This window comes from Coloeus monedula (genome assembly GCF_965178545.1).
Source record: "Coloeus monedula genome assembly, chromosome: 8".
In the NCBI taxonomy this organism is placed as follows: domain Eukaryota; kingdom Metazoa; phylum Chordata; class Aves; order Passeriformes; family Corvidae; genus Coloeus; species Coloeus monedula.
Window position 1 is genome coordinate 33,156,970 of NC_138788.1, and position 25,773 is coordinate 33,182,742.

Below are 25,773 nucleotides of genomic sequence, written 5' to 3' on the forward strand. Positions count from 1 at the left end.
TATTATTGCAGACCCTCAGCAGCCTGGTAGCAGAGCTCAGATATCTCCACTCCCTGCGCTCAGCCACATTTAAGTTATGTGGTTGCCTCTGGTCCACTTCAATGCAAAGCCGTGCAGCTGAGCTGGGATAACCCCTGTGGCAGCAGCACACGCTGCTGCTTGGCTGTCCCTGCTCCTGTGGGAGCTGGGTAAGTGTGCCTCTGGTTGCCAGGATCGTGGAGTACGCCGGAGCTGCGCCGCACATGAACACTAGGTAGCTCCATGGGATTTCCAAACTCCAGACAGATCTGTCGTAACTCTTTTTGATAAATATGTTTGCCCTTTCAAGAATTAAATATTTGAAAGTATACAGGACAACATCAGCATGCTGGAGTCATACTTTTGTCCCACAGGGCAACACTGTGGATACCTCCACATATCTAGAGGTACATATAGATATCAGATAAAAGAGGAGCAGAAGAGCTGTTTGGTGCACATGCTGATTTCCAGTGCAACTGATACTTGAGCTCTTCAAGATTTGCCCTCTTCATTCAGGCGCCTCCATAAAAATAACTCACCAAACACAGTCAGTGCTCCCTGTGGAGTCTCCCATGAAGGTAAATCCCTCTCCACTGGACAGCCTCATCCTGAGGTGCAGCAGACAGCAGTAATCCCACTGCTGCTGCAGTGAGTGGTGCTTTACAAAATGGACACTTAGACACATGCCTTCATTTGTTCTTTGGAGAGAGGAGTTGCTTGTAGCATTAAAAACATTCCGTATAATAAAAGTTCTGTCTTCCACCATCAGCCATGTTGTGATGTTTGCATTGTCCTTATGAGGCTGGGCAGGGATGTGAAATGCACTTAGAACTGAGCATAATCTGCTCTGTTTACATCAGTGCTTGCACAGAAGAGTTCAAACAACAAGCAGGGCAGATGCTCCTTAGGAGCCTCGTCTCTGTGCTAAGGCTCTGGTTTCCAGGAAGCAATTTCTCCCTCAAGAATTATTTAATCAGAGAAAAATCTTCCGGTACTTACAGACACAACTGCTGCTGTATAGAACTTGTATTACAAAGAAAGTAACCACAACATGGAACGGCTCTGAATGTTTTTCTGAAGCTACAGGAGAGAGGCTGTGGAAGATTGTACATAGCAGTGCCACCTGCTATGCACAATAACTTTCAAAGGTCAAACCTTTGACACTTAATCAGGTACAAAAGGCATTTATTGTAGCAATTTTACCCCCAAGGTATTATTCATTAAATGCATTTCTCATCTATTTCCTATGCTCAGAAAATGTGTTCTAGGCAGTCTGCAAGCTCTGCTATTGCAAGTCATTTCTGTGTGGCTGTGCAAAGAAATAAATTGGTACAATAAAAAAAAGAAGAAAAAAGTAGTGTCTATGCTCCACTTACAAGAAGGTGCATGTTAATTTGATTTGCTTCGTGTGGATTTAATCAATGCAAATACAGATGGGGGAAGAGTGTCAGTGGGAGTAATGGGTCGTTTTTATTCCTCTTTCATTGCTTGACCTGCTGAATCGATCTACCCCGTTGCTAGGAAAATCAGAATCATGCTGACATGAGCATCTGTCCTATGTAGACAGGAGAGAGTTTATGTTGTAATCTAGCGCTTAAAATTCACAAACTTTCCGCAAGTGGCCGATGCCTCACACAGCTCCTTACAAGGGTGAAAACAATAGTGTGGCAGAAGAGATGGGATTCCCTCAGGTTCTTCCGTAGGGGGCTTTTGAGATCCCGAGAAAGACGAGAAGCTCTGGCCCGAGAAGGGCTGACAGGGGGAGGAAGAAGTCTGCCGGTTACCGGTGACCCCTTCCCACGGGTGTGGGCACCTGCGGGGCGGTGACGAGCACGAAGAGCGGGGCCGGGGAGCCCTGGGCACGGCGGGCAGGAAAAGGGGAGCCCCGGGCCGCCGCCGCGGGGTGGAGCGCGGCACCAGAGCTGTGCCGGGGCCGGGACCGCGGGGAGCCCCGCGCATCGCCGGCACCGAACACCCACCCCCGCCGCCGGGAACGCTCTGGCCGGCCCCTGCCCGTGCCCCTGCCCGTGTTCTCCCCCTCCCCGAGGCGGACAGTGACCGCCCCTCCCTGGGGACCCTGCGCGGCTGTGGAGCCGGCGCCAGGTGCGGCGAGGCCACTCCAGGACTACACGTCCCGGCGTGCCCAGCCCGGCGGGGCCGGCGCCTGCGCGGGGCTGCGGGGCCGCTCCGCGGTGCCACACCCCCGGGGGAGGGAGGCAGGAGCGCCCGAGCCCTCAAACCACCGGGGGAGCCGGCGGGGCGGAGGATGGAGTAGCGGGGCGCGGCGGGGCAGGCAGTGCGGGGAGCGCCGCCTCCGCCCGGGGAGCGCGGGGGAGCGGGGATGATGCGCGGGGGGACAACGCGCTAGGGGCAGGAGGCGGGTGGTCGCCCGGAGACTCCGCACCTCGGAGTGACGTCCTGCTGCAGTGCCGCTGCCTGCGCTGCCCGAGCTCGTCAATGGAGCTGGAAAACATCGTTGCCAACACCGTTTTGCTGAAAGCCAGGGAAGGTGAGAGAGCGGCGGGAGGGGAGAGGGGGCTGGAGCATCCTTGTCGCAGTCGCCCCTCCGCGGAGCGATGCCCGCGGGATGCGGGCGGGCACCGGTGGGGATGCGCGCTGGTCCCGGCGGCGGCGGCTGTCGGGGTGCCATGTGGCTGTGCCGGCGTTGGAAACGGCTTGCTTGAGACACAGCCCCGGTGAAAAGGAAAATACCTCTGTTTTTCCCTGTGCGCGGGGGTTTGGGAAAGGAAGTGAATGAGATTGCAGAGATTACAATATTCACCCGTCTCTTCCTTCCCTCTTCCCGCCTCCCCCCCTCAAATCTGGTCCCACAGATTGTGCTATTTCAGCGTCTATTGTTAAAGGTCAGCTGCAGATGCATTCATTCAAAAGGGCTTAGCAAATCTGCAAATAGCTTTCCGCGCCGTGTGGTGAGACCGGCAGGATCGTATCGCTTCCCCGTACAGTCATTGCCTTATTCGGCGTTATTAGGTGAGATCATGTTGCTGCAAACATGCCCATTGTTGAGAGCGTGTTTGTCCCCAGCCGGAGCCGGACAGAGGGGCTGGGGGTTCAGCCCCCAGCCCGCGGGTGGCGCGGGGGTCTCCGAGCGGGGGCTGTCCCCCGCGGCCGCCGCCGCGCTCGGGCAGCGGGGATGCTCCGGGCGATGCCGGAGCCGCCGGCGCGGAGCCGCCGCTGCTCGGCGCGGGGCGCCTGCAAACACGCTCGGCTGCCGGCTGCGGCGGGGGGCTCCCGGCAACATCCCCGTCCCGACCCCGAGCACTCGCAGAGCCGAACAGCCACCGGCGGATCGGGCTCCCGGGGCTTTCTTTCCCCCCGTCGGGAGCGGACGCGGTTTCCTCTCTCCGCGCGGGCGGAAATCCTCCCGCGGCTGCGGAGCGCGGGGCCGGGCGCTGGGCACGGCGGGGCCGGGGGCTCGGGGCTCCCCGCGGAGCCCCGTCCGCCCGGGAGCATCCCTCCGGCTGGAGCGGGAGCGCCACGCATAAGCAACACGTCTTACGGTTGCGGCATCGCTGCCAAGGCGCGATCGCCTTCTGTCTGCCCCAACTCATTTTTATGTTTGTGTTTATTTACTTGCTTACTGCTTAAAATAAGGCATTTTTCCAAGCCCTTGCTCAGAGTTTCTTCCCTGAAAACACTTGCTGGACCAGGCGGTTTTAGGTGCGGTACAACCTGCAGCCTGTTTTCCGCTGTCTTCCGAAGCGCTGGAGCTGCCGGCGAGCGAGGCTGATCACCGCTTGGGTGGGCTTCAGTTTCGGTCACTCTGAAGCTGTGGAAGTACGAGTAAAGCAGCGTTCATTTTGTAAGGGAGATTATTCAAATAGTCCTTCCGTGGAGCGATCCTTTTGCTGGGAAAATAACTCAAATTGTAAAATAGTGTTTATATAACTCACAGGCTGTTGAACTTTTGAGGCTTAGCTAAAGAGTAAAGTCCTGAGATCCTCTCAAAAAAGCTCTACAAATAACAAGGGCAAAGGTGTTATCCCATTCAGCAGATCAGTGAATTATAACGTTTTGACTTCTGATGGAGATCTTTTATTTTCAGTTGTCATTGTTAATGTTGTTTAGGATGCAGTTGTTGCTACCAGTTATACAATGCCAGTTTAGATTTCAGTAGACTTTAAGAGTACTTTAAAGGACTGGTATTAATTACAGTTATTGTGTGTTGTTTACAGAGAGCTGATACTTTGCAAGTAATTTCAAATCTGCCGCTCAGTTTTATGGTCCTTTTCTACCATTCTCAGGAAGATGGTTACAGTCATGTTGCTTTATTGTGTTAGAGTTATATTAAAGAAGCTGTCAGCTATAATCCAGATGGCAGAAATTTATCAAGGTTTCCTTCAAACTCCATACCAACTATTCTTTAAACCATGTATGAACCTCCAACAACATTTTTTGGAGGCCTGGTGCTAATTTATTTTTAAAGCTTTTTTTTTTTTTTTTTTTTTTTTTTGAGAGGATGTGAATTTTTTTAAAATGAAGAACCAAGGGCAAATGATGTACCTGACATCAGAGCCACAAGTATTATTTGCTGTATTAGATAGGTTGCCACACTTTAGTTATCATTGCAAGCTGCTGTGAGTAAAGTTGTTTTAAAATTTGCAGTGAGTAATGTAGGTGGCTTTCGTTGCAGATGAAGAAGACAGACAGCCTATGGAAGACCAAGAGTAAAAGCAAGTTAATATATTGAGGATTTTGGTATCTAAAATTAAGTTTGTTCCCGGTCCTGCAGACTCCATCAATAGATTTAGCTGGGTGGACACGTAGCCTAAGCCAAGTACGTGCCTGTGTGTTTCCACTTGTGAAGTCAAAATTAAAGCTGTATTAGCTCAGTCACATGCTGGTTGGTGCCTGCAATGGGGTTCTTAATGTTAGGAGAAGAAAAATGATGGGATCCACTCTGCAAATGTTAGTAAAGGCAGAAGTTTTGTCAGATTTGCAAGGGGAACACAAACCTACTCTCAGTAGCAAAGAGAATTTCAAAGAGAGGTTTAGGTAGAGCTGCAGTGTGAAATCCAGCAGTGAGGACATTCGAGGGAGTCAGAAGTAGGGCTGAGTGGCCACCACAAATGTTTTATAGCAAATATTGATTTAAATTTCGCAACTCTTTTGCTCTGGCCTTGGTAGATTTTTTTTTCCTGTGGTCCCTTGTCTAAGTTCCTTCACCCCTGATGTAAAGTGAGCTTTTGAGCTGAAATACCAGGGGGCAAGTTTTATAACTGCTACACAAATACTTGCACTTAAATCCTTACGATCACAATGAGAAGCACACCCAGAATTAACTGATGCCATGTGATACATGAGTAATCTTATTAGAGCAACAAAAAGAGTAAATGTGGTTCACATACAAAAATGCATTTCAGTGAATAATTTCAAGCAGAGAATAAATTTCAGGAAATTTTAATATTTTTGCAGAATATGAAGGTTTTGACACAAAATTACACATAAGGTACTTGTTATACTCAGAAGTCTGCCAGTCTGAACATGCAAGAATGGAGATTTACTGCATTTGAAAGTCCATTCATTATTTATTAGGAGCAAATTTATTCTGTTTCCTCAACTATAATTTCTCATTTCTTGAGTGCAAAGTCCCATTTCACAAATCACTAATCCCTTTTCAGACTGAATAGAAAATACATCTGGTTTAATTATAGAAACCAAATAGGTATTTGGGAACTATCTAGTATTGCCTGGGGAGAAGAATAAGATCAGAAGGGAAGACAAGAAAGATGAGAGTCATAAAAAGAAAATCAAAACAGTAACAATTGCAGTCATTTTGGGTTGAGTAAGAACCCCACATTGTATGGTGGTAAAAACATTTATCTGGATCTTCATGGAATCACAGAATGGTTTGGGTTGGAGAGGACCTTAAAGCCCATCCCATTCCACCCCCTGCCATGGGGCAGGGACACCTTCCATTATCCCAGGTTGCTCCAAACCCCATCCAACCTGGCCTTGAGCTCTTCCAGGGATGGGGCAGCCACAGCTTCTCTGGGCAACCTGTGCCAGGACCTCACCACCCTCACAGGGAAGAATTCCTTCCTAATATCTAATCTAACTCTCTGCCAGTTTAAAGCCATTTCATTGACCTTTCTTTTCATCAGCCTTCTTGTTCCTGAGCCTCAGCAATGGTGTCTGAGCCACAGAATCACCCAGCCATGAGTACTGGAGATCCACCACGCTGTCAGCAGCAAGTCCAAGTTGGGCAGTGAGTCCCAGTTCACTTTCCCAGTTTGTGGCTGTTTGACCACAGGGCATCATCAGAAGCAAGGAGCCAGGAGAGACCAAGAACTGAGTCTCAGAGGAACTTTATCAGCCCTAATCCACAGAAGCTTTAATCATATCCACAGTCTTGAATCTGCTCTTGCCTGTCAAAAACAATAAGCTGATAAAAGACAAGTTTTTCAAAGAGATTGATGATTAAACTGCAGTGTTTGTATGAACAGTAAACAGTATGGTTAGGAAAGCATGACCAAGGCATGGTGATTACCTGAGTACTCATGAGTACCTGAGTACTCTTTCTCATGAGCCATTCCTTCCCAGCTGTAAGATCAACCTTCCCTGATGTTTCCTGCTGCTTCTGTGGGCATGAGCTTCCTCAGACAACCTGAAACACATTTCAAAACACAAATACAACTTGACTCTGAAATTGCAAAATCCTCTACAAATTTGTACAAACATACAGACAATTCTCACCACTTTGAAGTTTTAATGACAACTGTGATGTATAATTTAGTAATTAGTTTTAAAGCAACCACTTTGTAAGATGAACTATGTTTTTTTGTCAAACCCAGAGTCTCTAAAGTGCAAAGTTTACCATATAAAAGGAAAAAAACCCTAAACCTTCAACTGAAACCACTGAAACACACTGCAAATCCAATGCAAACCACTGAAACACAATGCAAATGCTTTTTTCCCTTTTTAGGTAGACTGGAATTCTAAAATAAGCTTATTTATGGCACCCAAGCAGAGCCTTCTTTTGGCCTAGACAAAAGGGGTGACCTTTTATATACTCTCAGAATTTTTTGATGAGTGCACTCTGATGCCGTATAACATGCAAAATGTGCCTGTTCATAAATTGCTGTATTTTTAGCTTGCTTTTTGCAGGATGATCACAGGAGAGATTTGTGTGTGTCCTTATTGGCAAAAGACTAGCAATAAATCCTAAACATGAAGCGTGACTGCTTTCCAAGAACTTGGCTGCAGAGCAGTTGGAAAAAGGGCAGTAGAACAATGAAAAGCATATTTTGAAGGAAAGAAGGTGGCTATAGTGGCAGCCAAAACTCCATGGAGAATATGGTTATTGCAACTTCATTAACCAGTGCATTGAATGCAGAATCTAAGACCCTGTCCTCCATCCCTTGACATAAACCCAAAATACTTTGTATGGAAAATGCTGGCTCTGTAAGCAGAGGAAGCTTCCATGTGGTGTCTCAGTTTACTTTTCTTTCTAGAGTTCAAGAGAAGCTCACCATTGTAATAGCTTTCAAAAAAAGTATTTCAAGAATGGAATCAGCCATCGCTTCAGATGCAACAGGGTGCTTTTAAGCAGTAGTTTAAAAAAATTAGATTCCTTTTGAAGCCCGGGACCATTTCTTTCTGGGGAAAAAATTATCCAGAAGAGTCAAGACTATTTCATTATATTTTAACTAAGGTAATTCAGAAACAGGATTTTTTCAGGCCTTTGTGAAAAGAATGTATAAGTCTGAATCACTTCACAATTTCTTTTTAGAGACAGGAACTAGTTCTGTAGCCACACCTGGCTTAGGGCAAATGTGTGTGTGTAGAACTGGCTCGAAATACCTTTCCTGTGTCCTTTTTTTGTATTTGTGCATAGCAGGGCTGATGGAGAGCAAGGTAGAGCTGTAGCTGTGCCCTTGGTGGGCACTCTGGGGTTCTCCCTGTGGCCAGTCACCTCAGTCTGCAGTCATGGGCAGCAGAGCTTGGGATTTGGCAATGCTGGAGAAATCAAGAGCTCTTCCATCCAATCTTTTTCACTGGAGACAGGGCCATGCTCCTTCCTGTGTTGTTGTGTGGAGCTGTTATGGCCTGATTGGTATCTGCCTTGTTGGGTTTGTAGGCATCTAAAAAATATTTAGTACTGAGCCAGGTTATTAACACAGAGAACCTATTATGTAGTAAAACTTTTAGTACAAATGTTAACTGTGGAAGTTTGAGTAGAACTACTTACATCTGCTCCATTAATCTCATGGGATTGCTTTCCTCAAGTGCAAAATAATAAATCTAGGAAGATACTGCCTGTCTCTGTTATCAGTATGTTCTTTTTCTGAGAAGGCTTTAACTTAGTGTTGCTGAAATTATCCACTCGGAAAGGAAATTTCAGTACTTACATAAGACATTGACATAACTTTATGACTTTTTTTTTTTTTTGTTAGTTAAGAATACTCTGAGAACTTAGTCAAAATGACTGGAAAGAGGTGGTTTTAGTGATGCTCTGCTGAGTGTTGCCAGAGCAGCAGCACGTGGACCAGACTAACCCACATGTCTTTGTGATAAACAGCTCCAGAATTAAAGTCTCAAACACAGTTGTGCCCCAAGATGAGCCCTAGCTGTCCATGCCTTTGTTCCCAGTGAGTTTTGGATGGGCCTGTGCTGTCCCATTTTGAAGGAGAAACAGCTTAAGAGGAATTCAGCAGCTCTGACTTTGCTGCTTTTAGGGCAGCACCTGTTTGGTGGCTCATATTGCTTCATTTGTCTTGTATACCTGTGGACAGCACAATGTGTCACTCCTGGAAAAAAAAAAACACAACAAAGACCCCACACTTGCATCCTGTCTGACTTCTTGGAAAATGAGCTCCCTATCCAGGTACTGCTGTGCTAGCTGAGAGCTGCTAATGATCTCTTCCCAGCTCAGAGGATGAAGACCTGTGTGCTGAGGACTTTGATGCTTGCAGTGAAGGGTCTGAAGCCCCAGTTGTGTTGTCAGACTCACTGCAGATGTGTTCTGATCCCCACAAACCTCATGGTACCTGCATGGGTAGAGACAGAAGTTGTGGTTTTGTTGTTTGGTTGACTGATTCTTCTCCCACACTGGTTTTCTGCCAGTGTTACTCTGTGAATGACTTCTGGTTTGTATTGATCCAGGGAAAGCTACAGTATCACATCCGGATCCATATTGTTGCACTGAAAAAGTTTAAAAGCAGATTGTTTGATCAAAGCAGTTACTGTGCTTGTGTAATATTAGTCAAATCCAACCAAATAAACACAGGTTCTGGACAGAAAAATGGGAGTTAGGGATCTAACTCATGCTCATCTGAGATCTTGCCCTGGATCTTTATTTTGAAAATATTCTGTGTGCTGTATGAGTTTTCTGTGTGGCAGTGGGGAAGAAGAGAATCGGTTGCCCCTTATTTTTACTGGCATGTAATCTAAACAATAACAAGATGATATAATCCTCATATTTCTTTAAGACCACAGGATGTGAAATTAAATTAAAAGGCCAGGAAAATAAAGAACCCTGCAGTTTGATTACACTCAGCTGGATTATCTTTGTAATTATTTTCCTTGGAAGATTTAAAAATGCATACAGCTTTGTGAAAAAGATTAAGCAGGGAAACCAAAATTAAAGTAAACAATCTAAAGAAAATATTGCAAAGATGATGGGTATATTACTTAATTTAAAAAAATGCACAGAGTTGCCTGTTAAAAATGAAAGGATGGAACAAAACACAGGTGAGGAGGAAGATGGATGAGGCTGTTCAGCTGGCTCAGCTGCTTCTAGCTCATATAATGTCCTTTCAGATATAGGTAAGAAACTGTCAGAAGCAGTTATTCAGGGAAGAAGGGCAGGCTGAAAGGAGCAGAATTACAGGTACTCGAGCTTCAATCCAGACCTGGAAGCAAATAATGCAAACAGTGAAGGAAGGCCTGTTGTCTGTGCTCCAGGATGAGAATAGTTATTCACAGCTAACTTTTTGGTGGTGCAGCCAAGGCTGAAAAATTTCTATATCCATCATTTCCAACACCTAGGGATGTGTTTGCTATGCATGAGTAGTCCCATGGACTTCACAGGGGCACTGCTTGCTGGTTGGAAATGCAGCTTGTTTGTGCTCAGGGATCAGCCAGTTCTCACTGCAGCAGAGCTGTTCCAGGCAGTAAAACCACATGGATAGAGCTAAAGGGAAACTACTGGAAGCCATTGGGGTAGGCCTGCTACAACATCTTGTCCCTCGTCTGCCATGTACTTTTTAAGGTATGGAACATTTTGGTATAAAAATGACTCCATTTATGGGTCTGTCTCTCTAGATTTTTTTTTTAATTAGCCCAAGAAATCTTGATTTTTTTTTTTTTCCTGGTTGAATTTCCCTTACTCCCATCTCCTTTACTCATGTAATCCCTTTTGTACAGTTTTCATTTTTCCAGGTACTTTCTGTTCCTCACCAGTTAAGGTCTTGCCAAGTTTAACAGGTTTTGTTCTTTCCTCCTTCCAGCCTGTCAGCTTGGATGGCCCAGCTCAGAATTCTGTGCATTCAGTCCTCAGCTGGAGTTCCCTCCCAGCCGTGGGTTCCTTGTGCCGAGGGACAGATTGGCCATGCAGGGAAGCTGAACCTGCTCCTCACCTTACCCCACCTCAAAACCAGCCAAAGCAGCTGCTGTGGTGGGGATGGACCCTGGGGAAGGGGCAGGACCACAGTGGATATTTCATCAGGGTATTTCTGAGCAGTTTCACCCTCTGAGGTTGCTGGTGGAGCTCCCTGTTGTCCCCAGGATGCTGGAGAGGCAGTTAATAAGCTGGAGCAGCTATTTTTTGCCTTGGTTGAGTATTCTCTTGGGTCCCATTGAATGCATGATTTCACTGTGAGCTTGGCTTTTCCTGCTAGGCTGAGGTTATGTTGCAAGTTCTAGAAGTTACCATATTTTTCATACAATTCCTCTCTTGCTTCACTACTCAGTGAGCCAGTCTTTACCTTGTGTGGATGTGGAGAACGACGAGTTCTTGGATGCTGTTTGCTAGTTCCCACTGCTCCTGAACCCATCCCTTTTTCCTAGCATCATTCTCCCAGTGAATAAATTTGGATGATTTTATTTCCTCTCCTTGTTGGACTAGTCTAAACTTTTCTAGACCGAAATTCCCATATTTTGTTCTTCCCACTTCTCTGTCTAGTTTATTTTCCCTGTCTTCTGTTTCTGACACCACCTTTGAATTCGAGAAGTCTTTGATGTACTGTTTAAAACACATTTAATTAGTTTGGATTAAATGTCAGTTTCCTGGCCACATGTAAGGCTTTATGTATTTACACTCTCCTATTATCCTTGGTTGCTCTTTGGTCAGTGTTTAGTCTGTGTGACAAGGCTCCTGTCTAAAATTACTGAAACTGTTCTTTTTTTCCTCTCCATGCATGTGTTATGGGAGACCTTCATGGCTCTATAGGAAGTCTTTATTTACAGTGAAAGCTTTAGACTCTGCCTGCTTCAGAGTGCTCCCTCAATTTTATCTTGTGTGTCTCAGGAAAGGGCCTACCTGCCAGGAGAATGGAGAAATTCTGTAACGTTACAGCGGTGTTCACTTGGCTGCATCTGCAGAAGGCACTGATGGAGGATCTCATCTTGTGGGGAAAAAAAGAAAAGGTTAAAAAAGGAGAGAAATGCAGGTGGAAGAAGAGGAGATTCAGAAACAAAGCGAAGATGTCAATGATGCCAAGTGAAAACAGCGCCAGTGAGTCCTCCGTGACACTTCTGTCAAAATATTCCTGTAGGCAGTGCAAGGGAACTGACACCTTTAACAAGCAGATGAGTTGGAAAGAATGGATGCCAGGCTAAATCATCATTTACCCAAGGTTGCCAAAATATCTGTGGAAGGTGAATATATATAGATACAGATTCATTCATACTGGTGGTGTTTAATGCTTGTCCTTAGCTTTCTGCTGATTGCATCTTCCTCTTCCCTCTTAGGTTAGATTTTGTTTCTTTCTGGGGATGGAGTTTATATTGGTAATCTTTTTCAGCCAGTGTTCTCTCTTCCATCTTCTTCAGCTTTGGTTTTTACAGACTTGGTTTCTTTATTTTCCCAGTGTTCTGGCTCTCTATGAAGGAGAAGAGGTTCTAGTGACAAGCACTTTGGAAATCAATAGGGTTGCTTTTTGTAGGGATGATCTTGGTACTTGCAGGGCAAACCTTTCTTCAGCAGAAATCAGTGGAACAACCTACTTTTCTTCTTTTGTTGCACAAAAATGCAGCTGCTCACCCTCCAAGTTTTGCAGAGGAGATTTTACTTGGCTATCAGTTATGGAAAATTAAGGGAATCTGGACACTCATTCTTAGTCTTCCTATGAGAGGAAGGATAGTTGCCAGTGCAGCATTTGGAAGCTGTGAAAAAGCTTACAAATACAGGAGTTTGGACTAAACTATGAATAAACCCTTTCTATCTCCCTCCTTAGCAATTCCACATCTACATTCCATCTTTGAATCATGGTTTTGTGTTTTCTGAGGATGCCAAATTATAAATCATACGTTGACTGGGAATTCCTCATGAAGCACACATCTGGGAAAGTTTGTGCTTTGTTTATTTCAGCAGCAGCAGAGTTTCAGGAAGAACTATCCAGATGATTTACATATGATGCAAGGTTCTCTCAGGGTTACCATACACCTGTCCTGGAAGCCTTGTGTGTTTAGTGCACATCTCCTTTCACTTTTTGCTGGATGAGAGACAGGAATGGCTCAGGAATGAAAAGAAAACCACAAAACTTTAGCACTCTGGTTTGGAGAGCTGGTGATAGAAAAACATTTGAAGTAAATCTCCTTGTCACATGTCATTGATGGGCACTGAAGAGCAGCAGGTGCCTGTGGAAAGGCATGGATAGCACAATCCTTCCTCAGGCTGATCTTTTCAGCCTCCCACCTCGAGGGACATCCTGAGCAGAAGGTGGCTTTACCCTGTGGAACTTAATAGAGGGATCGATCCTTTGTAAATGTATTTAATCCAGTTTTTGGATCACATTTCTGCTTTTGGCCTGAGCAGCTTTCTGTGGCAATGGGTTCCATCCTGTAACAAAAGCATGCAAGCTTCCCCACATGTGTCCTTCATGAGGGACTTGGTCAATGTATGACTTATGTTTTGGCAGCCTCAGAAAGCAGTCGTTGTGAAGACGTGGAAGTGCCTTGGAGGGGGAAAAAAGGGAATTATTCACAAATCAATCAAATATTTCTGGGTTTTTGCTGTGTTGGTTTGGTTTTTATGTTTTTTTTTAATGTGTTGATTTAATTTCTTTTGCAATTCCTATTAGATTTTATAACCTTTTATCATGTCCTCTAATAAATACTGTATCTCCAGACAGAAAGTCCAAGTCTGTCATCTCTGTCCCTTTGCATCTTCTAATTCTGTGTCCTTTTTGAACTGGGTGACCAAAACTACCTGACACTGGTGTGCACTGTGGGCAGTGACACAGTAATGCTGACCACATCATACTTTCTTCTTGTCACCATTTTAACTTGATGGTTTTTTGGGTTTTTTCCCCACTGCCACAAGTATTCATTACTAGGCCTATTGCTGGTGACCTCAGACATTTGTCTCCCGAGCTGCAGTGTTTAATTTGGAGCCCATTTTTTGGTGGATATAGCAAGAGTTGTTTTCCTTCATGTGCAATACTGTGCTGTCTGACACAGAATATAGCTTTTTTTTTCTTCCTAATTTTTAAGTGATTTAGAACTGCAAAATGCTCCTGCAACTCTTCGCAGACTGTTTTTGTTACAACTGTCCTGAAGAAATTAATCTTGGCAGCAGATGCCAGCTTGTTTTTTATCTCTTTTCCAGACCATTTATAGATACACTGAATAGCCCAAGTCCTGTTGCAGGTCTCTGTGGCACCCTGTGAGCAGCCCTGCTCCACTGTCAAATTCTTATCCCTGATTTTCCATCTTGTCAACTGCTACTGACTCACAGCAGGGCCCCCTCTCCAGAAACAGTTTAGTTTCTTAAGAATAGTTGGGGAAGGTGACTGTCAAGAAAATCACTGTTCAAAAGTGTCAAAATCCACCTGCCCAGGCAGCTGTGAGTACAGCCAACTTCTTCCAGAGGTAGGGAGGAAAAGGGAACGAGAAATGTAGGAATTTGCCAGCTGATGGCAGTGTTCGAAGGAGCCATTCCTGAGACAACTGAAGATTGGCAAAGAATTCAGGGTTGCACCAAGGGCTGAGGAGCAAGGTCCCAGGTGAACACTCTTAAAGTGGGTGCTGTAAAATGTACCCATCAAATCTCTGAGGCTGTTGTAAGGTCGGTGGTCACTCCAAATGCCCCAGAGGAATGTGATACCTGCCAGTGGGCCACTGGCCACAACACACTGAGAAATAAACCCAACCCAAATCTCCCCCCCTCCCCAAGCCCTGCCAATCCTGGGAACCAAAAAAAAAAAAAGAAAAAAAAAAAAAGAAAGCAAAGAAAGGTGCTTTCAGGTAATTATTCTTCAGGACCTGTACACTAAATACTTGCCTCTGTCCATGCATGCATGCACAGGATCAACCTCTTTCATCAGACAGCCTAATCCAAAATCTCTAGCAGGTCTCAGGACATTTGTTATTCTGGCTCATGCAGACCTCCAGCTGCAGAATGTTTATTTGGCTGTGAAAAGTCTATGAAGTAACAATCTTTGATGGATTCAGCATATTGTTTTCCTTTTTTGGGATGCTGTTTGCCTTCAGCTCTCATGGGGAACACATCTCTCTTTCTGTGTATCATAAATACCAGAGGCCGCGAAGGGCTGTGGATGTGGCACAGGTAGGAGCCTGCACTGCACAGAGCTTGCCTAAAAGTAGTGCTGTAATCTGACTGCACAACAAGTTAATGTTTAACCTTGGCAGCATTTCAGGTTGCTAATAATTTATCCTTGCTTAGTAGCAGCTTATGGCTTCAATAATACTACGACACTGGGATTGTTCATGGAGGCAAGTGAAGGAAGTAAACTCTGGCTCCGTGAGCATAGTTGGGAAAGCAGATAGGGAAATTTATTATTTATTGAGTGACCTCTCCAAGACCTTCGTGTGGTGGTTGATATAAACAAACTGGTAATTGCAAAGAGTGAAGTAAGTAGAAGGCAGCTTTTTAAAACTTATGGGTGTGCTGTGTAAATGATGCTTCCAAGATGAAGCTCAAGTCTATATGATACAAATCTTTTTCAAAGGGATTGTTGGAATATATTTTTAAGCAAACGTTTACCAGCTGTGTGAAAGCATGAAGCTTGTTTAAAAGCCCAGAAATATTTTACAAGGTGAGGACAGAGCAGGCTTTTGTTCAGAGTCCCTGGCCTAAATTTTAAAAAATACTTAGTGATTTTCAAAGAAAATATATTTCAGCTTTTAGATACAATGAGCTGAGAAGAAATTAAAACAGGGAATTAAATACTGGGTATTAAACTCTGTTAAAATGTGCATTCTGTGCAGGGAAGAGGTAAATGCTGGAAGTCTGGCATGTTTCTAGGGCCAGATACCAAGGAGGGCAGGCAGCAAAGCTTTGATCTCTGCCCTTTGTTCATCTCTGTGCTCTGGTTATCGCTCGGATCTTGGGTTGCAGCATCACATCTTGAAAGGGGGAATGTAGAAATGCTGCCTGTGTGAATCTGCCAGTGCAGGTGCCAGCTGAAGATGCCATTGGATAAACACTGAAGCAGGTAATAAGTTTCAGACGTGAATTTTCCCAAAAGGTGAACAATTTGTTGACAGAGGCAATTTGAGCAGTTGCTCATCAGTGAAAGTAAATGCTTCACATTCCTCGCTCTTGCCTTCTTGTGTAAAAAAAAAATCCCATTTTGTATAAGTTAGTTAGAGGGCCTGATGCCTAATTCCAGCAGATAATTGTGGGAAGACTGTTTTTTAAGGAGGTTTTGCTTGTTTCATTAAAAAGGTGATGAGATTTGCAGATGCTTTGCTAACATAGATATGCACTATTACTACTGTTACCTTTTCATCTGGACTGATTGCAAATCCATGACTGTGTTTTAAAAAACACAAACAAGTGATGTATTAACTCCTCTAATATCTCACTGCAGATGAAGTTTCATTTGATCTTAGTAGATGATGTTCAGCTGGAGGATAAAGCTAAGTTTTAGGATTGCAAAGTTTTGCACAGGAGTGAATTTTGCTTTTTATAAATCTTACTGTTTTCCTCTAGGGAGGGGGAAGAGGGAGAGAAATAGCTTGACAGGAATCAGTTGTTTTGCTTTAAGAGAATGTGAGGAAACGGTATCTTCCAATAAATACAGATTTTATTAAAGTTGAGTACTGTGACAAATAGTTTAGACTTAGAACATCAGATTTGGTATGTAAGCAGAGCAACTCCACTGAGATTTGAGTGCATTGCTAAGATAAATGAAATATACTTTGTAAAGAAGGGCAATAATTCACTGGGTAAAAATAGGCAGCATCTTAAAGACCTTGTAAACACAGCTATTAATTTTACAACTAGAATCTTATACTCTTTGTCTTAGTCTGAGAATAATGCCACTGCATTTCCTGACACTACTCAGTGGGTACAAATTCAGCTCTTAAATAGATTTTTAAGTAGATTGTGAAAGTAGCCACAGTTGCATTTTTGTTTGCATGCTTTGTCCACACTTTGGAACAGCTTCATGATACTTCTACTGTATAAAATATTAATCTCTTCCCTCTTAAGCCATCACCCACACCACAAATCCTGCTTGATACACTTGCTGCAGACACTAAGAACAATACAAAAGGAGCCACAACTGACATGCCCCTACTTTTCTACCTACTTACTTCAGGATTTAGCAATCTAAAAAGTACTCCTTGGTGTGAGGCACTAAGTTCCACTCCCCTCGCCCCCCCATTTTTGATTGTGCTTAATGCTTAGTTTGATGCTGCAGTTCATGTTTGATTTGAGAGAAGAGGAATCTCTTCCCCCTTTTCTTCCATAACCTCAGGTCTTTAAGTTTTTATTCATTCTTTTCAGTATGAGAGAGAAGCTTTCTTTAGCTTGACACAGCTTTGTGGTGATCTTTCCAACAGCTCCTTATACCACCATCTTGATCTTCTACATGAAGTGTATATTTGTTTTCTTTCAAAAGAAGGAAGCCTCAAAATTCGGGCAGGAGTGAAAGGCACAATTCAAGATCAATGGTATTAATTTTTTATTTAATGGAACATGGCAAAGTCACCATCATTTTCCATTGACCCCACTGGCCATGAGTGCCTTTTTTTTTTTCTTCTAAGCTAAAAAGCACAAGAAAGCATATTTGGGTGCCAGTTCCTTTAACTTTTGAGAAGTAAGCCAAAGGCTCAGCTTACTGCTTATGCAGGAATATCAGTAATCACTTTATGTCAGTGGGGTGAGCACAGAGATCACAAATACAATTTACTGAACTCTGTGAATTTCATAGGGTTTTTAAAAATTTTCTCCTCGCCTTTGCAATTTACTGTTTTTACCATTCTTGCAGGGTCCTGAACCTCTATTTTCAGGCTAAAAACCACAATCCATTAATTCATCTTCATGCAGTAACCTGCCTATATGAAGAATCAGTCCAGATGACGAGACTGGTATCTGGATATTTAAAACATAATCAAATGCTTAGGCTTTCATGTTGATCTGTAACAACTGGCACAGACCTCAGGGTAATTTGTGCTCTGACTCCACCTTGTTTTTAGCAGTGAAGGAGTGTTATTTGACAAGCAGCTCCTTTTCTGGGCAGGGTAACTCACATACCAACCACTACAATGTAGTGAGAAGTGATGAGATGTGACCAGGCTGTCATTTATAAATGTTCCTGTCTGTGGCTGTCTGTGTCTGCCTGTGGTCTTGCTGTACACGTTTTTCATGAAGACATCATAGTACTTCTTGAATAAAGCCCCCTTAGAGGATGCTGTAGCTGGCCTTTTGAGTGGTGGGAATTACTTTCCCTCTGCTGCATCCCAGCTGTGCAGTGCCATGGGGCTCATGGCCCCTCCTTGCCAGCCTGGGATGGGGCCAAGTGAGAGGGCTCAGGGTATGGCCTCTTCATCCAGCACCTGGGAGCAAGAAACTTCCAGGCCTAGGAGACATATCAGGGACTCACAGCTGCTTAAGAGGGGTCTGGGACCAGTTAGAAAGTGAGCAATTTTTCTAACTGTGAGTAAATCCTGCAGCTGGAAAGAGGAAAGGACTCAGGAGACTGAAACTGGAGTGGAGCAGGCCACCAAGCACCATTCACAGTTGTGTATCCCAGCACTGGCATAGAAGATGGGTTTTTTTCTGCCTTTTAAGTTGTGATAGATGAGGCTGGAGATCAGGAGCATGGTCTCTACCCCCAGTTAACGTTGTGCATCTGAGTCAACTGTTTCATCTTTCATGGTCAAAATCTTTTCTGCAACCGACCTGTGTTCTGTAAAGCAGCCGAACGTAAGGATCTAATAAAGGAATATTAATGCAGGTGTCTCTGTTACATGGAAAACAGAGTATGCAATGACGTTCCCTTCTGCTGTGGAGCAGCATGTGGTTTTTATTTTCTGTGTATAAATCAGCATATTTTATTTGTTTTGTAGTAATTTGTAATACATGGATCAGTGTATTCTACAGGAACTTACACTAATTGTTCAGAAATGATCCCCTGTTTAATTGTTAGGACTAATTTTTCAGCCTGGTTCCTCAATTAGCTGTGCCACGTAAGCAAATTTTAAAAAATGTATGTCATCATTAATTATCTTATAGAGGAGTCATGATTAATGCCACACTGACGTCCAGGCAGATCAAGGAACATTCCTACAGCTGACACCCAGGGAACTTTCCCTTTGAAGTCACTGTAGACTTTGGCTGGTTGAAAACCTCAGGACTATGCCCAGGGTGGTTGTTCTTCTCAAAATTAGTTAAACCAGGTGAATTCTTTCTGGTTCTTTATGACATTTTTTGTAGATGACTGCATATCATGTTCTTTTTGAGACACTGAAACTAAGCATAACTCACATTTTCTTAAGTATCCATATTGGACCACCAGAATTTGTAATTTTTCTTTATAGGAATGGCTTAATGAAATTCTTGGAAGTTTTCTGAAAGCTTTAGAAAATCCTGGTTTGCTTTCTCAGTTTTGGGCAGCTCTGTGCTGACACGTGAAAGGGAGTATGCACATACCTTATAAGCTTACAGTAAGCTCTCATATATTGAATTCAGCAACAGTTAAAAGCTTATAGGTATGGAAAGCCTTATGTTGGCACTTAACCTTTCCTCACAGAGTTGGCTGCTAGAGGCTATGTCAACAGCTCAGTAATTTCACAGAAGTGACCATTAGTGTTTCCTGTCCTCCTTATGAACTTGAAAAATATTCAGTGTTTACCTCTGATGATAGTAGCACTGCAGATGCAGAATCCTTCAGTGCTGCTCAGTACTGGCAAGCACAAGGAAAGATGAGGCAGCCTCTCCTCTGAGCAGCATAAAGCTTAACTAATCCATGGGCCCAGATGGGCAAAGCGCAGGGCGAGGAGCAGGCCCTTGCCTGTGGTCCTACAGAGCACAGAGAAGGCAGAAGGAGGAGGTCCCTGGAGACTGTTGATCAAGGCACTCACAAATCTCAGCTTCCCCACTGTAGCAGCCATTTGCAGCCCGTGAGGTTAATTCATGTTATTTTACCTCTTGGCTATAACCAGTGGAGAAAGGTGTCCTCTCATGCAGCTTCAAATTCTTGCAACTAAGAATTTGAAATTGCAAATAGTTCTGTGGCTGGGAAAGCTTTTTGCCATAGCTGCTGTGAGGAGCAAAAGTGTGTCGGTTGTAGGGCTGCTGGTTTCCTTCAAACAACTTGCCCAAGCAGATTAAGATCTGAGGTTTTCCAAAGTACAAGTGCAATAAAATACAGTGGAAAACAAGAGCTCTGCTATACTGTGGCTAGCTATTGAATTCACAAGGGAATTGAGACAGAACGTGCTGCCCACCCCATCTGACAGCAGTGGGATTCAAATCTTGGTTTGCGTTAACACAGTTGTTGACAACAAAAACTGAAGAACTGCTCTGGAAAGCACTGAAGAAATAACTGTTATGTGGGAACCCACAGCTTCTCAGGGGAAGGAGTAGAAAGAAGGAAGAGAAAATCCTGGGGCCTTTGTTCCCAAATGATAAAACTCAAGACTCCACGTGTTCCCTGTCGGGAAGGTTCAGCAGTGTCAGGTGGATTGCGCCAGTGCTCCGAGCAGTGAGTGGGGCTCCCTCTGGCTAAATCATCTGCAGCTTGGTGCCACTTGTGTCTCACTGCTTCCCTGAGGCGGTGTCAAATACCAGCATGCATCAAAAAAATAATGGTGATAGCAAGTTTTATTTGCAACCTGCTCTTTTCAGTAGGAGTGAAGGTTTTCAGGCAGTTCAGCAGAGTTAGGGCTTGGCTAAGCTTTACATTCACACAGGTGCCTCCCTGTGATCTGCAGAGGCTGTGAGTGAATAGCTCCCAGCAATAATTGCTGCCAGTGAAATATGGAGCTAATAAATGTCTGCAGTTAGCAGCAAACTGAGTAACATATTTTAAATAGTAAGAGTAGTGTTTGAACTCCCCTAAGTGTAACAACATGTAGCTGTAGACTTTGTTAATGAATAATTACACTGTAAAATTAAGCATATGGAAAATATTTTCATTTCTGTTTTCTGATTTATAACTTAAACACTTAGAGACAATGTTCTTTCCTGCAAAGAAAAATAACTGGTGTATGGACAGGTTATTAGAGATATTTGATTTTCACCTTGGAATATGACTTTATTCCCTAAACCCTTGTGTGTGGGGAAATGTATACATGTGAATAGTTCACTTGCTTCAAAGTAGAACACATCTGGCTTCAGGGTCCACCTCTGAAAGGTGACTTAGAAGCAAAACCTGTAAGAATTTCAAAAATTCTTCTTAAATCTTTGTATCATTAGGCAATCATCCCCAAGTCAGTCTGCTTCAAGGTCTAGTCTGGGACCTGTTTCCAAAGTATATGAACACCAGTAGGTTTTGCGAGTTGGCAGCCTGGGACCTGAAATATCTGTTATTACTTAGTGCAAGTACACCATGCTACAGACTGTGATTTAGAAGGCTGGTGTTTGCAAATCATTTATGAAAACTTTCTTTTGTTTCATCTTGTAAAACTTCGTAATTCAGCTGCTGCCCAGGGTATTGTTAAGCTTGAGGGTATTAAGTGTTGCAATGTTTCTGTTTTAAAATCACAGTTTTAATGCATTTTAGGAGTTTCGAATTCCAAAAGCATTCTCAGAACATGGAACATTTCTCATTACCAAAACTGATGCTGAAATAAAGTATTTTTTTTTCAAAAAGTGAGTAACCCAGCTCAGTCTGTGGTGTCCTATAAAACCTTTCAACTTGGGGGATGGCATGTATATGTAAGTAACAGGCTCCCAGGCTTAGGACAAGATGTTTTGATGCTGCTGATGCTGCAGAGGCAATTCTTTCTCAAATACTTCAAATCAGTGTAACTGGAATTTTGGCATCACTGCCTTACATTGCTCCATGTCAAGTCAGGGTATTACTTTATTTGGTTTAGGAAATGTGTTTGTGCAGCCCCTGTTTATGAATGGTACCATAGACTGGGTTCCTCAGCCTAAGACAAATAGCAGTGGAATCTGATGGAAAATGCACAGCCTTAATAGATGTGCTGGTATGCCTTGTTGAATTGTGTTGTTGTATTTATTTTGCTGGGAAAGAGAAAACAAGTAATTAGCCAAGAAAGCTCACAGCTGCATAGCACACTCCCCTCTCTCCTATATACACACAGCCTATTGGTGTACACAAAACTGGCACTAATGAAACATAAATAGATCCTTTTCCTGTATGGAAAAGACTTAGCATTGAAAGGGAATGAAAGCAATGGGATTCTTTGGAAATCCTAGTTATTTGGGTTCCCACTTTGAGTGTTAGGCTCTAAAGCCCTCTGTGGTTCCATACGTGGTATGAAGTCTTCCTGGGTTTCTTGGGGTTTCTTTTTTTTGTTTTATGTGTTTGCTTAGACCTGTTGGGAGATGGGATCCTTTTTCTGGATTTCTGTAGCCACATTATTTGCTGCTTCCAGCAATGACCCCTTCTTCCAGAATCAAAGCTCCTCCTCCTCCCGACAGCCATGGAGCCTCCAGCCGTGTTTAATGACATTCACCCCTAAAGAAACAGCCAGGTCCCAGCTTCTTTTGCTGTTATCTGCCCCCATTTTAACTTTCTGCCTCAGTTCCTAAAAGCAGTGTTGAGCAAGAGGCTTGGCAGCTCTGAGCAGTGCTGTTCACACCATGCTGTTGCCCCTGCACCTTGTTCTTTCTCAAGCTAAAATAGCCCCACTTGCAGACCTGGCTGTACACCAGGTCTCAGCCACTGGCTGTCACGTCTGGTCTGTCCTCTCCTGCTTCTCTGAGCAAAATGCCATCATGTCCTCTGTCCTTTCTTCACCTACAGCTCCTCTCAAGATTATTGTTTTGAGAAGCTCAGCAGCAATGTAATGAAGTCATGGCATTTATTTCTAGGCCTCCCTAATATTTCTGGTCAGAGATGCCTCATGTTCCAGGAATAGCAGGGTCTGCACTGTGGTACTCCTCTGTGCTCTTCAGGACTTTGAATAAAATTCAAAGAGATTTTCTGCATTTTATTTTAAAAGGGGAAAAGGTGATCTGGCTTCAGATAAGACAGGTTGGATTCACTTACACAGACTTCATGAAACATGGCAGGATCCTACCCTTCAAAACCCTCCCAGTAGAAACAAGCTAATGAATTCCCTGTTACTGTTCTCATAGAGCACCTCAGAAGTAGATAGTTTTCTTCTTTAGTGAAACACATTTCCTTTCAAAATCTGTGCTTTTCTAACAATTACTTTTCTGTTCAGGCAGTCCCTTGACATCAATAGAAAACCTCCTCTGAATACCTTAAACCTTCTCTTTGAATGCCTCTGAAAAGTTCATGCAATTGGTTAGGGAGGTGCTAGCCCAAGTTCAGCCCCAACTTTCCTGTTATCTAGCAGAAACCCCTCATTCAGACTTTCTGCACGTTGCATGGAATTTTCTCTTCTGTCTGCCTGAATTTTTGGAGAGCCTTAAACACTGGCAGTGGCTCTGCAAAATTTTTCTGGGGAGCTTGGTAGAAGCTGAGCTGGAATGGTGACTCAAAACGAAAGTAAAGACCATAACATCACATAATTCCCCAGGAGACTCAGGTTCTGCTCTCACTTTGCCAGCCTTGTGGCTCTGTGTGCAAAGCTGGGGCTGTTGGACCCTCAGCTCCACAGAGCTGCTCTCAGTCAGTCCCTAAGGGCTCTTGAGGCTTAAACCCTCCCACCTTTGTCTCAGAAAACCTTCCTTTAGCAGTATGTGCACTAGTAAAGTGCAGCAGGAAGGTGGAGGATAGCTTATAGACAAAGATAAATCTTCGAGGGGTTTCTTCTTCCCATAGGCAGAGGTTGCATATACAGGAATAATTTAACTCCCCCCCCCCCCCAAGTGTTTGTGTTTCGTGGTGACAGGTTTGAAAGGTACCAGTGACTAAGTTAGATAAACTTTGAAATGCCTAATTGTTCTGTTTTTCAAACGCACCCTCGCAGTAATGTTCAGTACTTTAATAACAGTTTCCTTAGAAAGTTCAAAATGTTTTACATGTCACGATGCCAGAAAAATCGACTTGTAGGGAAACAAAACAAATATGTAACTCTTAATGGGAAAGGTCACTTTTCTATCCCTTCCTCCTACCTGCTGAAAAGAGTTATTTAACTGTGTGTGTTTGGCCATCTGAAGTGGTGCCCCCTCAAGCTTTTCTGCCTGCACCTCCCTTTTGGTGAGGAGAGTTTCAGTCTCTTATCACGGCCCTTGGCTCCTTTGTGTGTGTGGAAACAGCTGTTGCCACATCTTTATCGTGAGTCCATGAGCAGCCCAGCAGCAGCCAGGGGAGCCTCGCTGGCCACAGCAGATTGTGGCACCGCAGGGGCAGTCGTGGGTGCGTTGATCCCCCTGTGGCTCGGGGAGCCTTATCTGGCCAGGACCTGGGCCAGGCTGCACGGAGCTCTCACTTTGTTTTCCCTCCTCACAGGGCTCCTGTCCCCACCAAAACTGCGGCCCTCAAGTGCAGCGGGCGGTCACATAAGAAAAAACATCAGGGAAATGCTGGAGCGGGGATAAGAAGAGGACGTAGGGTGGTGATGAGATCTGAATTGTGCGTGCTTGGCAGGCTGATAAGGTGGCTGAGCCTAATCAGAGAGTGGCCAGGCACTGTTCGGGGGGACAATCGGTGTCCCCGGGACACAATGGGAGGGGAACTACGTCCTCGCACGCACACAGAGGGAGGAAGCCTCCACTTGACAAAGTGGATGTTTTAACTGGAGTTATTTTCTCCAGTTTGGCCACTGCGCAGTGGCAAAGAGGCTGAGCAGCCAGAGGAAGTGAAGTTACAGAAAAGGATCAAAATGGGTAATCACTGAATAGCTGCATTTCCATCCTGTCTTTGTATGACACATGTTGTTGTTACATACAGACACAGGAACGTGCAGTCAGCTGAGTGACAGTTGCAGAGAATTAGTCCTTTGCACTAATGGCTGAAACCACTCAGAATTTGTGCAGGAGATGCCAACAGTTTCTTCCTGGCTGTGATTCCTCTCCCTTTGCTGCAGCATTTCTTGGGACTCTCAGCTGGCCTTGTGGTGATAAACTCTGGTTCTTACATCTTTATCTCGAGGTCCACAAGCTCTTCTGCCAGTGCCATCACCCCATGTTTGCCTCATGGTACAGTCTGACATGTACATAACCATTTGCCTTGTTTTGTGCCATTTATAACACTCAATTCCCATATAAAACCCCTCTTTCTTTATTTCTCCACAGGAGTCTCTTCAGGGTTTATTATCTTTTATCTTCTGCCACTTGATACATTCACAATTTATAAAAAAAGAAGTGATGTCTTGCAGAATGCTACAAAAGGCCAGAAAGCTTTAGGACCTCTTGTAACTATTTTATGGTAAATCCTGCTCAGCAATCCTTTGAGCACACCTGCACTACATCTGGCTCTCCAGTGAAGGCTAAACTTGTTTGCCTGAGTTCTTTTACTTTTTAATAACATACATAATTTGGACTGTTTGTATATTATATTAGGCACTTAAGAATTGTATGCAATTTTGCCTAAATCAGAGTCACATCTTGGACTGTACTACTGGTCTCTGAAATCTGGATTTTTTTCTAGTGACAGTAACTAGAGCCAGATGACTGGGGAAGGTGTAATGCTTTGACTGTCCCATAATAAAATATTTGGGAAAGGCTTTTTTTGTTGCTCGCCAGGGATCACTGGACAGCTGAAATCTGATGCTTAGCACTGATTTTTGATGTGTTTTACCCAAACACCCACACATGCTTCCTAATAATTTGCTGGAGATACAGCCCAGTCCTGCATTACCCCTCTGAGAAGCTGAACAGCCACACCAAGTGATCTTCTGCAGGCACCTGGACAAAGTAGCTAGAGAAGCAGCTAATCCTATTCTTAGCTTGGCATGCTGGTTATCTGTAAGAGGACAGTCTGCCAGAAATGTCTGGTGACATATTTGTCCAAGGGAGGGAGGCCTGTGCCAAGATGCTGTGGGTGCTGCTGAATGGGAGTTGAGTTTAGGAGGAGAAAAATCTGTGAAATGTGAACTCAAAAACACAGCTGTTGTTAAAGAAAATGAGAAGCTGTTCCCACCAACACAGATATATTCAAGATACAGATATTTTTAAAAAATTATTTTTTAAGTATCAGGAAATTAAACAGTAAATGCTGCGGTGTCAGCCAAAGTTAACTCTACCTAATACTTTTGGCTTGGCCACCAGAGGTG

General features: G+C 44.0%; 1 protein-coding gene across 1 annotated transcript in view; it reads left to right on the forward strand.

Annotated features, from left to right (window-relative positions):
- Positions 1–2,475: 2,475 nt before the first annotated feature.
- The window catches only part of GRK5 (G protein-coupled receptor kinase 5), a gene marked incomplete at its 5' end in the record, with an annotated part of 148,881 nt that continues 125,583 nt past the window's right edge, over positions 2,476–25,773 (forward strand). The window contains one exon of the mRNA XM_082286520.1: positions 2,476–2,527. Coding sequence (XP_082142646.1) covers positions 2,476–2,527 — 52 coding nt within the window. The remainder of the gene's footprint in view (positions 2,528–25,773) is intronic.